This window comes from Moschus berezovskii, chromosome 7 (genome assembly GCF_049115385.1).
Source record: "Moschus berezovskii isolate FMDL1 chromosome 7, NW_MosBer_1.0, whole genome shotgun sequence".
Lineage (NCBI taxonomy): Eukaryota > Metazoa > Chordata > Mammalia > Artiodactyla > Moschidae > Moschus > Moschus berezovskii.
The window spans coordinates 55,617,149-55,631,756 of record NC_142466.1 but is presented as its reverse complement, the minus strand read 5'-3'; the positions used below and the strand labels follow the sequence as shown (position 1 = coordinate 55,631,756).

Sequence of the window (14,608 nt, the reverse complement as noted above, 5' to 3'; positions counted from 1 at the left end):
CACCAAGTTCAATGGAAAAAGATCCCATCTCAAATGCAAGACACATAAAAGCTCAGACTGAGTGGCTTTTATGAAGAGAATTAGGAGGCAGAGGAGATGTTTCAAAGGAGAGTGCTGGGGAAACTGAAAATGGGGTGGTAGTCTGTTCCCCTTTCTACATCTTAGGGCCGTGGTGAAGCTAAGGATCCACTAAGTTGCATCTACGTCTCCCAAGATTAGACTGAAAGAAATACTGAGGTGTCCTATGGTTTCCAGTCAGACCTGAAAAAATGGTGAGGGAAGAGGCTGGTTTGCCTTCGAAGAGACTGCCCAGTAGAGCCAGAGACCAGCCTGCAGCGGGGGTGGGACAGAAGACAGCACTGCCTCCGCAGGCTCACAACATCAGGGCACTGTGAAGGGGGTGCCTGGCTGAGGCCTTCAGGCCACATGACATGCCACACATCTATGGACCAAGGCGGTCTAGAGGGGGCATCTGGGCTGGACACCACCTGTGTTTCAGACCCGATCGGGGATACAAGAGGCCAGAGTCAATGGTGATATAGTTAACAAACCACACCACAACATCTAGTGGCCACCAATCTGTCTACATCAATGAAGCCCTCTCCCACTTCCCACAGACCCATCCTATGAAATTAGAAGGTCCCAGAGGAGAGGGAGGGAAGACCACTGAAAAAGTAAAAAAATGCCTGACCTTACTAAGCTGAGTTGATGGGTTCCCCATGAAAACAATTTAAGGTTTTAGGAAAATACTTTTGCATGAATGAAGTAAGCTAACCATACAGACTGCTGCTGCTGCTGCTAAGTCACTTCAGTCGTGTCCGACTCTGTGTGACCCCATAGACGGAAGCCCACCAGGCTCCCCCGTCCCTGGGATTCTCCAGGCAAGAACACTGGAGTGGGTTGCCATTTCCTTCTCCAATGTGTGAAAGTGAAAAGTGAAAGTGAAGTCGCTCAGTCGTGTCTGACCCTTAGCAACCCCACGGACTGCAGCCTACTAGGCTCCTCCATCCATGGGATTTTCTAGGCAAGAGTATTGGAGTGGCTTGCCATTGACTTCGCCATACAGACTAACCTCTACCAAAACCAACAAATCCTACAGTCAACACAAAGGCAATCCAAAAGTGAGCTAGGAACAAATTTACTTACATTCCTCTGGAGCATTTCTAACACAAATCTGAAATAAAACAACCAATGTAACGTTAGAAAATTTAGGCATTTTTCAAATAAATTTTTTAAAAGGATAAAAACATGATCCTTACATTTGTCCTAATTTTAATATAAGCATTTCTAATGCTGGCTATGTTTCACCACCACTAATTAAGGATTAACAAGTAGTAATTACTTTGTTCTCTCATTTGTAGTCCAGGAGATGGAGTGCAAAACCACAGGGAAATACAATTTTATCGTCTACCATCAGCTGGGCTGTTCACAAGTATTCCCACAGCACTCAAGGCGTTCAGATAGATTAAGCTCTGTTTCAGGGAATATCACCGTCTGTTTATGCTCCATGGACATTAGAGTTGTGGGGTCCTATGTACCTGGAGGTGTTTAGAAGCCAAGGGCTCTGCACTTTCACTTTCCCTAAAGTTGAAGTTGCTTGCCCACACAATCACAATAGCATCATTTATTTTCAAAGGTCACGTCCTACTGGGCATGAATGCTGGAGTAAAGCAGAAGGACTAGGCTAGACATGGTCATGAAACAGGCAGTGACAGGGGTGGTGATCTTACCAATTATATCAGCGGGGATGATAGTATCTATATGGCCTATGAAATGACTATTTCTGCCTTGGCTGGAAATATTTATGAACCCTAGCTTCCTGCCTTCTGGTGTTACTTTGTTTAGGAATAAAATGTGAATTCAGTTCAGTTCAGTCGCTCAGTTGTGTCTGACTCTTTGCGACCCCATGAATCACAGCACGCCAGGCCTCCCTGTCCATCACCAACTCCCGGAGTTCACTCAAACTCATGTCCATTGAGTCAGGGATGCCATCCAGTCATCTCATCCTCTGTCGTCCCCTTCTCCTCCTGCCCCCAATCCCTCCCAGCATCAGAGTCTTTTCCAATGGGTCAACTCGTCGCATGAGGTGGCCAAAGTATTGCAGTTTCAGCTTTAGCATCAGTCCTTCCAATGAACACCCAGGACTGATCTCCTTTAATATGGACTGGTTGGATCTCCTTGCAGTCCAAGGGACTGTCAAGAGTCTTCTCCAGCACCACAGTCCAACTCTCACATCCATACATGACCACTGGAAAAACCACAGCCTTGACTAGACGGACCTTTGTTGGCAAAGTAATGTCTCTGCTTTTTAATATACTATCTAGGTTGGTCATAACTTTCCTTCCAAGGAGTAAGCGTCTTTTAATTTCATGGCTGCAATCAGCATCCTCAGTGATTTTGGAGCCCCCCAAAATAAAGTCTGACACTGTTTCCACTGTTTCCCCATCTATTTCCTATGAAGTGATGGGATCAGATGCCATGTGAACTAGGGTTCACTATTCCCACAAACAGGGCCTCCCAGGTGGCGCTAGTGGTAAAGAACCTGCCTGCCAGCACAGGAGATATAGGAGACCTGGGTTCCATCCCTAGGTTGGGAGGATCCCCTGGAGAAGGGAATGGCAATCCACTCCAGTGGATTCTTGCCTGGAGAATCCCATGGATAGAGGAGCCTAGAGGGCTATAGTCCATAGGGTTGCAAAGAGTCAGACATAACTGAAGCAACTTAGCACACAGCACATTCCCGCAAACACAGAGTCCTAGAAAAGTTGAGCATATGACCAAATGCTAAGGGGAAAATGTGTGCTTCCTTCTCTCTGTGGGCACATAGGAACCTCTAAACCACTGTTTTCAGAGGACACGCTTAAGGTGGAGGCCTGGGGAATGGAGAAAAGTTGGACTTCTCAAACTTTGCATCAGGATACATTTGGTCTTGGGGAAGGTATAAAGCTAAAGAATCTTCTTCTATATTTCTTGGATGTTGAGTGTCATACAACACAGTTCCTTGTGAAATCCTCAAGGTACCATGAGAAAGCCATTAAAGAAATGTAGGAAAAGGGCTTCCCTGGTGGCTCAGTGGTAGAGAGTCTGCCTGTCAATGCAGGAGGCACAGGTTGAATTCCTGATTTGGGGAGCAGGATCCCACATGCTGCAAAGCAATTAAGCCTGTGCACCACAGCTATTGAGCCTGTGCTCTAGAGCATGGGAGCCACAACTACTGAAGCCCGCGTGCCCAAGAACCCATGCTCTAAAGCTAGAGAGGCCACCAGAATACAAAGCCTGCACACTACAAAGAAGAGTAGCTCTCACTCACCACAACTACAGAGGTCCCAAGTGCAGCAATGAAGACCTATCACAGTCAATAAATAAAGTAGAAAAAGTACCTATGGCATCAGTATCATATCCCCATGTAAAATAAAAAGAATATAACAAAAGCAGATAATCTCAAGCAATAGCATGACCTGTAACCAAAAGTAATTTAATGAGCAGGCACAGACACTCAACACAAGTTTAACCTACAGGGAGAAGCCCAGATCTACAATGAAGTAGATAAATCATTCACTTTTTAAAAAAACCCTTCATTTTCAAAAGGGATTTGCTTTTCCTAGAGTATAGTAAGTACCCAGAGGCTTTCAAATATAACTTGATATGCCAAAATAGTATAAACATGCAACATTTTCCCAAGGATCAGGTCAATTTCATAAAAGTTAGACAAACCCAGTCAGTGACATGTGTACATTCTGCCTGGGTTAAAGGGGTTTCCTCTCTCCATCTGTAACCCCATCCATAAGATGAATCACGACAAACACACCTCTCTGTTTCCTTGACTGATTCCTCAGTGGTTTCTTTGTATTCTGGAACAGTGTCATTCAAATCCATGCAAACTTTGCCGACAAATGCCCGCTGCCCAAATTTATCTGTGAGAAACACAGAAACAATTTCACGTCATGTTTCTTTCCTAAAATGTACTTTCCTGAGCCCTTTAAAAACATTTTAAATTAAAATCATTATGAAAACATAAGTGAGAGTATAAAAAAATCATCATACCATTTAAGAACAATTTTAAAAAAAGCCAGTTAATTCTGTAAGTAGTAAAGATTCTCCCATTGGCACCTGACTCCTCTGTTTACACCCAGGATGAAGGATATTATTTGCTTAAGGTCTAAACTCAGATGTGTGCAATGTCCTCTACTATGTGCAAGGTTATGAGGAATATACCCAATAACGTATACAAAGTGTCTGGCACATAGGGCTTAGAAAAGATACTGTCACTATTTTTTTTTTAATTGGAGGCTAATTACTTTACAATATTATATTGGTTGGTTTTGCCATACATTGACATGAATCTGCCCTGGGTGAACATGTGTTCCCCTTCTTGAACCCCCCTCCCACCTCCCTCCTCCCCATATCCTCTCTCTGGGTCATCCCTGCATACCAGCCCCGAGCATCCTGTATCATGTGTCGAACCTGGACTTGTGATTCATTTCACATATGATAGTATACATGTTTCAATGCCGTTCTCCCAAATCATCCCACCCTCACCCTCTCCCACAGAGTCCCAAAGACTGTTCTATACACCTGTGTCTCTTTTGCTGTCTCATATGGAAGGAAAGTTATGACCAACCTTGATAGTATATTAAAAAGCAGAGACATTACTTTGCCAACCAAGGTCCGTCTAGTCAAGGCAATGGTTTTTCCCGTGGTCATGTATGGATGTGAGAGTTGGACTGTGAAGAAGGCTGACCGCCGAAGAATCGATGCTTTTGAACTGTGGTGTTGGAGAAGACTCTTGAGAGTCCCTTGGACTGCAAGGAGATCCAACCAGTCCATTCTAGAGGAGATCAATCCTGGATGTTCATTGGAGGGACTGATGCTAAAGCTGAAACTGCAATACTTTGGCCACCTCATGCGATGAGTTGACTCACTGGAAAAGACTCTGATGCTGGGAAAGGGTGGGGGCGGGAGGAGAAGGGGACGACGGAGAATGAGATGGCTGGATGGCATCACCGACTCTGTGGACATGAGTTTGAGTGAACTCCGGGAGTTGGTGATAGACAGGGAGGCCTGGCGTGCTGTGATTCATTGGGTCGCGGAGAGTCGGACACGATTGAGCGACTGAACTGAACTGATACAGGGTTAAGGTTACCATCTTTCTAAATTCCATATATATGCGTTAGTATACTGTATTGGTGTTTTTCTTTCTGGCTTACTTCACTCTGTATAATAGGCTCCAGTTTCATCCACCTCATTAGAACTGATTCAAATGTATTCTTTTTGATGGCTGAAAACACTCCATTGTGTATATGTACCAAAGCTTTCTTATCCATTCATCTGCAGATGGACATCTAGGTTGCTTCCATGTCCTCGCTATTATAAACAGTGCTGCAATGAACATTGGAGTACATGTGTTTCACTATTCTTAACTGTAGCAGTGCCAGTATTGTTCAGTTCAGTCACTCAGTTGTGTCCAACTCTTTGCGACCCCATGGACTGCAGCATGCCAGGCTTCCCTGTCCATCACCACTCCCAGAACTTGTTCAAACTCATGTCCATTGAGTCAGTGATGCCATCCAACTGTCTCATCCTCTGTCATCCCCTTCTCCTCCTGCCTTCAATCTTTCCCAGCATCAGAGTCTTCTCTAATGCGTCAGTTCTTCACATCAGGTGGCCAAAGTATTGGAGCTTCAGCTTCAGCATCAGTCCTTTCAATGAATATTGAGGACTGATCTCCTTTAGGATGGACTGGGTGGACCTCCTTGCAGTCCAAGGGACTCTTAAGAGTCTTTTCCAACACCACAGTTCAAAAGTATCAATTCTCTGGTGCTCAGCTTTCTTTATGGTCCAACTCTAACATCTGTACATGACTACTAGAAAAACCATAGCTTTGACTAGACGGACCTTTGTTGGCAAAGTAATGTCTCTGCTTTTTAATATGCTGTCTAGGTTGGTCATAGCTTTTCTTCTAAGGAGCAAGCGTCTTTTAATTTCATGGCTGCAGTCACCATCTGCAGTGATTTTGGAGCCCAAGAAAATAAAGTCTCTCACTGTTTCCATTGCCAATATTGTTACCTGTGGGGAATTTTACTTAATCCTACTAGAAGCTCTCAGCACTGACGAACCTAATGCTTATCAGAGGTGCTAGAGGAATTCTATTTCAGTTAGAAAGTTGATGCTACATGAGGCAGTGTTCATTATTTTAACATCTCTACCTCTGTTGTAAGAGTCTTTCAGAAGTCTTTCTACATCTCTCTTTCCCCTGTAATTCATTGTAATACCTGGCCATTAGATTGCTCTTCCTTAAATCACCACCTTCATCACATACCTTATCTGGCTCAAAACCTTTTTTGAGCCTTTGATGCATATCTGAATCACTCCACAGTCTGAATCATCCCCTCTGCCCAACTTCTTCCATCCCACCATGCAATGAATCCTTCCCTTTAGTTCAACTCCTCTGTCCACTGCTTCCTGTATCCTCTGTGGACATTCCTGACCCCATACCCATACCCCCATGTCACTTCTCCTGTCTTAAAGGCATTTTCCTCTCTCCTTATCTCCCTCGAAACTCCAGTTTAAAGGTCCCTTCAATGAAATTTTTCCAGATGATCCAATTCTGGCTTCATTCTGTCTCCTCCAAAATTCACAATATTTACTTTCAGTGTCATACTTGAGGTCTTTGGTATATACTACCTTGGCCTGCAAACAATAGTGTCAGCACATCAGTCAGTAGTATTTACTGAGCACCTGCTATGTGGTAGGCAATGTGCTGGGTACAAGTTTTAGAATCATCCATCTAAATCCAGTCTCAGCTCTGCTGACTAGCTGTGTGACTTGGGCATGTTGCATAACTGCTCTGAACATCATCAGTTTATCCATCTGTAACACAGGGACATGAATAACTGTCCCAGAAGGCTATTTACAGCTAAACTGAACTAATCCATGTACCATGCTTTGCACAATACCAGACATCTATTAAGAACACTACAGCTGTTACTGAAATTATTAATCTATGTTGTTGTTTAGTCACTAAGTTGTGTCTGACTTTTTTACTGACCCATGGCCTATAGCCCACCAGACTTCTGTCTATGGGATTTCCCAGGCAGGATAACTGGAGTGGGTTGCCATTTCCTTCTCCAGGGGATCTTCCAGACTCAGGGATCGAATCCACATCTCCTGCATGGGCAGGCCAATTCTTTACCACTAAGCCATGAAGGCGGAGAAGGCAATGGCAAGCCACTCCAGTACTATTGCCTAGAAAATCCCATGGATGGAGGAGCCTGGTAGGCTGCAGTCCGTGGGGTCGCTATGAGTCGGACACGACTGAGCGACTTCACTTTCACTTTTCACTTTCACACATTGGAGAAGGAAATGGCAACCCACTCCAGTGTTCTTGCCTGGAGAATCCGAGGGACGGGGGAGCCTGGTGGGCTTCCGTCTATGGGGTCGCACAGAGTCGGACACGACTGAAGTGACTTAGCAGCAGCAGCAAGCCATGAAGGAAGACCATTAATCAATGTGTGTACCTATTAATCAGTTAATCCTATCTGGTTCCTCAAGGGCAGAGATTGTTTCCCATTTTACTGTGTTCCCAGCATCTAGCACAGTGCCCTGAGTTTAGCCAAAAGCCAAGAACTATCTATTGATTATAATAGTGGTCATTGCTAGAATTAGTAAATCTGCTCCAAAAAGCCCTAAATTAATACAGACCTATTTATATCATCCTACAACCAAAAACAAAAAGTAAATAATCAAATTACTTAAACAATAGAAAAAGTTCTAGGGCCACAGTAATACACAAATACCTAATCACTTGCAAGATGTGCAGTGCTCAAATTCTAGCAATTAAAAAGCAGGACTGATCACAAGTGTAAGTCCCTGCCAGCATGGTCCGCCTGTCTGCTTCATGTGCCTGTAAATCATCCTTTTATCTCCTCACCTGTAATTTCCGCAAGAAGCAGTGATGAGTCAGTGTGAATTGTTCCAAAGTAACAAGCTGTGGTTGTTCCATTCTTTAGTGTTCTCCTCTAAAAATAAATCACAAAAACCATGAATTGCCTGTGCCCAGAAAAGTCACGTGGCATATGCACATGAAGACGGAATTTTGGTTTTCAATTTTAAGATGTTTTTACCTAAAGGAATGCCATCTCAACATGAAATGTAATTAAGGTAAATGGCAAAAGTATTTATATTTCAAAAATGTTAGAACTTTTGATTTCCTAGATTCACAAGGTTCTGTGTTGCAGAATTTATAAAATGTGATAATAATTCCTGACTTTTTAGGATTGTTTATGGATATGCAAACTTTATTGGGAAGGAATAAATACAATTTTTTCTAGAAATTACAGGATAAAATTATTCAGCCAGCTATTTAGTTCAAACTGACAGATTGATCACATGTATCTATCTCTCTTCCTCAGGAAATCTCCACTAAAATAATGTAATGGAATGTAACATTTATTAACCCATGAGAAGATAGGAGACATGATCAGAGGAAATATTTTAACATCTTCACAGAAGAAAAAAAAACATGAATAAAAACCTGGAGGCAACTTGGAAAAAGAAAGCGAGAAGCATGTGGTTGTTAACAGGGAATTGGCTGAAAGTGTGTATACAGATGATTAAATCTTGGCAGGACTCTTGCCTGTTGAAATCAGCAGTTCCTTGCAAAAGAGATTTCCTCTTTGCAGAAATTGGATAGTATTTAGAGAATACAGGCCCCAAAGGACGAGGTGAGGCACAGGCTGACAGGAAGAGCCTTAAGTAGATAGGTGGCTGACTCCGGGACCCACGGTCATCTTCCCCAGAATGTCACAGGTACTACTTCCACCAGTTCTGGCAGGACTGAAGGACTTCTCTCTAGAGAAGATAAATGGCTCTAGAAGAAAGATGTCCTCACAATGACATTTAGGATCCACAATTAAAATGGCTATTCACTGCCTTCACTGTTCATCCTATAATGAAGCTTACCAGGCAACCACTGTGACCCCATCTTTTTCAATCAACATTTTAGAGCATCACACTCAAATACTACTGTACATTTAAGGTTCAATGGACACTGGTGGAAAGCTACCATAAAAAAAGGGGAGAGGGAAAGGAAGAAAGAATTTGAAAAGAAATATTGGAGGAAACAGCCAATCTGTAGCATCAGGAGGAAGCTTGATTTAAAAAAAAAAATGATTAACAATCTCAGAAATAAAAGAAGAAATCATATCCCCCCCCCCCAAAAAACAGACAGAATGCTGTGGAAATCAGAGAACAGAACTCTCCAAAAGTAAAAATACTAAAAAATGAAATATGGAAATCAACAGAAGGTTAAATTAGAAGAGAATTTCTCAGGAAAGAAAGATGAAAGTCAAGGATGAAAAGATTAGAAAAATATGCTCAGTCTAGGAAATCCAACATTTAGAATAAGAGTTCTGAAGAAAAAAATTTTCTTTTCAAAAAAAGAAATGGAGGAGGTGAAACTGTCTGAGAAATAATATTAGTCTCCAAACTTAAACTCCTCATAGAATGCTCAGTTCAGTGAATGAAAAACAGAAACCAAGGAAGGCATAATACTGTAAGCTATTAAGTCTACAAATAAAGAGAAGACACTAAAAGCTTCCACAGAAAGAAGACCATCACAGACAAATGGTGGGAATCACAGAGGCACTAGCATTATCACCAGTGATGCTGAAAGCATAACAATGTCTTCAAAATTCTGGAGGGAAGTTGTTTTATTTATTTTTTAATTTATTTACTGAAGTATAATTGATTTAAGAAGGGAAATCATTTTTAATGTAGAATTTATACCCTGGTAAATTATCAGTCAAGTGTGAAAGTCAAAGATATGATTAGATGATGCTGCTGCTGCTGCTAAGTCACTTCAGTCGTGTCCGACTCTGTGTGACCCCATAGACGGAAGCCCACCAGGCTCCCCCATCCCTGGGATTCTCCAGGCAAGAACACTGGAGTGGGTTGCCATTTCCTTCTCCAATGTGTGAAAGTGAAAAGTGAAAGTGAAGTCGCTCAGTCGTGTCCAACCCTTAGATACGAAGTCTTAAATGTTTTTCCGCTTTAGGAGCTTAAGAATTTCCTAGAAAATGTGCTTTTAACAAAATGTGAGAGTGATGAAAAAGAATTCCCAGGTTGAGAAAATGGGAATTAAACACAGAAGAGAAGCAAAGGGAATCCCCTGATTACAATAGTATGAGGGACAATCCCATCCAGAATGAAACAGAAGAATGGGAAGATTGTGAGAAACAAATCACAACTGATGTTGCCTGATTTGTCTGGACACTTGGAAAAGTACTGATTTACCTGAGTATGGTCTGTCTTAAGTAGAAGCTTTTTTTTTTTCCCCTCTTCTTGTTTTTAAATTTTAAAACATGTTTTAGAGCAGTTTTAGGTTCACAGCAAATTGGGAGGAAGGTACAGAGATAGCCCATATACCTCCCAATCCCCACACACAGCAGAAGCTTTTTAAAGTGCAGAGAAAAACTGCATGGAGTTCTTGTGGCCTTGAGAAAACTGCTTTACATTCTCAACATCAGTTTCCTCATTTAAGAAATAAGGGGACTCTTTTGACTAGAATGGGACTGCGTTAGAAATATAAATGTCTGCAGGAAGAAAATAGTTTGGACTTAAGATAATAGGAAAGAACACGCCCTATCCTAGCAGCCTCTACTCAGCTCAGCCAATTGTTAGAAATCAGTGATGTTGGTTCATCTTGAAGGTCAAGAGAATTAGGAAAACTGGATTTTTATGTCAGGTTTTTCAAATTTTAAGACACTTAGCACATGAAATGACCAACCTAGACAGCATATTAAAAAGCAGAGACATTACTTTGCCAACAAAGGTCTATCTAGTCAAGGCTATGGTTTTTCCAGTGGTCATGTATGGATGTGAGAGTTGGACTATAAAGAAAGCTGAGCACAGAAGAATTGATGCTTTTGAACTGTGGTGTTGGAGAAGACTCTTGAGAGTCCCTTGGACTGCAAGGAGATACAACCAGTCCATCCTAAAGATCAGTCCTGGGTGTTCATTGGAAGGACTGATGTTGAAGCTGAAACTCCAATACTTTGGCCACCTGATGCAAAGAGCTGACTCATTGGAAAAGACCTGATGCTGGGAAAGATTGAGGGCAGGAGGAGAAAGGTATGACAGAGGATGAGATAGTTGGATGGCATCACCGACTCAATGGACATGAGATTGGGTAGACTCCGGGAGTTGGTGATGGACAGGGAGGCCTGGTGTGCTGCAGTTCATGGGGTCGCAAAGAGTTGGGCATGACTGAGTGACTGAACTGAGCACATGAAATAAAATATGTCTGATTGTAAGTAAAGAATGTTTAGAACCTGTCAGCTACAGAAAAGGATGCACTAGCTTTCTGCCAGAATCATATGCTGAAGAGGAAAGTTAACACCTTGACAGAGGCATCAAATTCAATCTCCATCTACCAGGAAAGTGCTTGTATCCTAGTGTGAAGTCACTCAGTTGTGTCTGACCCATGGACCAGGCTCCTCCATCCATGGGATTTTTCCAGGCAAGAGTACTGGAGTGGGTTGCCATTTCCTTCTCCAAGTGATCTTACCAACCTGGGGATTGAACCCAGGTCTCCGGCATTGCAGACAGACACTTTACCATCTGAGCCACCAGGGAAGCGAGGGCTTAGTGAATATTGCTGAATGAACACATGAGGAAGCAGACCAAACTAAAACAATCAGAGGCATAAACTGATCTAAAATTAGCATTGTTACATGAATATAACAGGACACAGTATCCTTGAAAGAGGAACAGGCTACTGAGCAGCAAGAGTGAATTAATGACTTGCAAAGTTGGGCTACTGGCATTCTCTAAGAATGTAGCATAAAAGTATATACAGAAATGTCACTGTTTTTCTAAGAAGAGTTACCAAAAGAAAGAGCACATTGGAAGGGAAAATATACTAAGAGCAAGAGAAATGGCGGGTGGTGGGGGGGTAAGAGGCCGAAAAATTGAAGGAGCACATGTGCATGAGAAAGATTTATTTCCCAAAATGTAAATGATACTATATTAAAGAAATGAGCTGAAAAAAAAGATCTATAAGTGAAATTTCAGAACATCAAGGATGAAGAAAATCCTGTAGGACAGCAAATTAACTAGAAAGGAAAGAAAATCAGATTTACATTGGTACATTGGATGCTGGTGTGCTAATCAAGAATTCTCTGTAGAGCTAAAGTGAATCATTCAAGAGTAAGAACAAATTTTTGGTAATTCAAGGGTTTGGATTATCACCCACTTTATTGGAAAAGATTATTATCATGTATATTCTAAGAAAATGAATCCAAAAGAAAGACTGGGGATCCAAATTTAAAACATTTTAAATTTAGATGGAGAAAAAAAAATTGGAACTAAAATCTCACATGATATAACACAAGACATGGTGAGGGAGGTTCTGTCTTGAAGAAGAGAAGATTAGGTTTCTTATCCTATTAAATGGGAGACTATAGAGGAAAATGATTGAAGACTTGTAACACTTATAACAATCTAATAGATATTTTTTCAAAAGTCATTTTGACAGACCAAAAACAGTCTTTTTAAAGGTGTACAGAATAATCATAAAAGTTGACCTTTTGTTAGGTCATAAAATAACAGTGAACTAAGAATGGAGAAGGAACTGGCAACCCACTCCAGTCTTCTTGCCTGGAGAATCCCATGGGCAGAGGAGCCTGGCAGGCTGCAGTCCACTGGGTCACAAGAGTCAGACACGATGGTTTAGTGACTAAACCATCCATCCATCCAGTTACCAAGAAAAATAACCACACAAGTTACATTTACTAACCAGAATAAAGTGAAACTCAAAACAGAAGTGTAATCTGACATTTTCTAAATTCTCAGCACTTTAAATACCTTTCTAAAATGGGCCTGAAGTAAAGGTCAAATGGAAAATTTCAGTTAATTAGCTATGATGACAGTGGAAGTAATACTACCAGACACCATGATCAAGTCCTTCCTCTGAGTCAGGGGGGATAAAAGTTCTCAAATAGAAAGGCTTCTTGCAGTTTCAAACTGGACTGGAACAAACTAGAGAGACTAGAAAGTCCAAGAATCGGCTCAAATTATATTTAAGGGACAGGACAAGGAGAGCCCACGGTGGTGGGGGGGGAAGGTGGGGGAGGAAGAGAGGCAAGGAAGAACAGAAGGAGGAACCCACAAAGCTACTCCGATTGGTACCCACTGAGTTCAGCCAGTTGTGGGCGCCTTCTGTATGTAATTTAAAAAGTAAGGAACGAATCCGGTTTTAAAATCTTACTGGATAAGCCATTTAAAATGCAGGCATTGTTCTTCTTCACATGTTCTGTGTTTGGGTGTCCCAGGTCCCTGATCCACCCTGGTTTCTCATAAGCTTTTGAGAGGGCTCTTCCATTAATGATTGATTTTGGATTTTTCCCATTTATAAAGAAATCTAGCAGGAATAACATCAAAATTGTGGCTGTGTTGCCCAACCTTTCCCCAGCTTTTAATTCTTGATAAGAATTGTCACTTCTTGAAACCAAGCCTTTTGAGCTCAAAATAGATTGTGAACTTAATATGTATGACCAAATGCTGGAGACAATGCGGAGAGAAGGGAACCCTTTTGCGCTGTTGGTGGGAATGTAAATTGGTTAAGCCACTATGGAGAATAGTATGGAGGTTCCTTAAAAAACTAAAAATAGAGCTACCATATAATCCTGCAATCCCACTCCTGGGCATATATCCAGAGAAAAACATGGCCTGAAAAGATACATGCACCGCAATGTTCATTGCAGCACTGTCTACAATAACCAGACATGGAAGCAACCTAGATGTCTATCAACAGAGAAACAGATAAAGAAGATGTGGTACATATATGCAATGGGATATTATTCAGCCATTAAAAAAGAAATAATGCCATTTGCAGCAACATGGATGACCTAGGGAGTGTCATACTGGGTGAAGTAAGTCAGACGGAGAAGGAGAAATAGCATATGACATCCCTTCTATGTGGAATCAAAAAAGAAATGATACAAATGATCTTTCCTGCAAGATAGAAAGAGATTCAACCAACTTAGAAAACGAACTTAACAGTTGCCAGGGAGGGAGGGGAAAGTTAAAGAATTTAGTCGTGTACACACTGATATATTTCAAGTGGATAACCAACAAAGACCTATTGTATAGGATGTGGAACTCTGCTCAGTGTTATATGCCAGGCTGGATGGGAGTAGTGTTTGGTGGAGAATTGATACATGTATATGTGTAACTGAGTTCCTTCACTGTTCACTTGAAACAACCACAACTTTGTTAATCAGCTATACCCCAATACAATGTTTTTGGTATTAAAAAAACATTTAAAAATAAATTTATTTTTAAAAATATTTATTTATGTATGTATGTATTTAATTGGCTATGCTGGGTTTTAGTTACATCATTCAAACTTTTAGTTGAGGTATGTGGGATCTAGTTCCCTGGCCAGGAATCAAACCTGGGCCCCCTGCATTGGTGGCTTGGAGTCTTAGCCACTGGGCCAAGAGGGAAGTCCCTAATTTAAAAAAAAAAAGTTAATATGACCATGAGCTTCAAAGCCACTATCAACAGGCCCCTTATCAGATTATATAATTTCCATAAGCTAAAATAG

General features: G+C 41.5%; 1 protein-coding gene and 1 long non-coding RNA gene across 8 annotated transcripts in view; one reads left to right on the top strand and one right to left on the bottom strand.

Annotated features, from left to right (window-relative positions):
• The window catches only part of LOC129556740 (uncharacterized), a 191,684-nt gene that overhangs the window by 99,708 nt on the left and 77,368 nt on the right, over positions 1-14,608 (top strand). For 6 of the 7 annotated variants that reach the window (XR_016037840.1, XR_016037842.1, XR_016037839.1 and 3 more), the window contains one exon: positions 8,412-14,286. The exons of the other annotated variant lie outside the window; for it this stretch is intronic. This is a non-coding gene — a long non-coding RNA (uncharacterized LOC129556740). Of the gene's footprint in view, positions 1-8,411; positions 14,287-14,608 lie in introns of those variants that run through there. 7 annotated transcript variants of the gene reach the window in all.
• Positions 1-14,608, bottom strand: part of GDA (guanine deaminase) — a 112,343-nt gene that overhangs the window by 28,970 nt on the left and 68,765 nt on the right. Inside the window, exons 4-6 of the mRNA XM_055426880.2 lie at positions 7,931-8,018; positions 3,809-3,914; positions 1,147-1,174 (exon numbers count right to left, since the gene is read on the bottom strand). Of these exons, the coding sequence (XP_055282855.2) occupies positions 1,147-1,174; positions 3,809-3,914; positions 7,931-8,018 (222 nt within the window). The remainder of the gene's footprint in view (positions 1-1,146; positions 1,175-3,808; positions 3,915-7,930; positions 8,019-14,608) is intronic.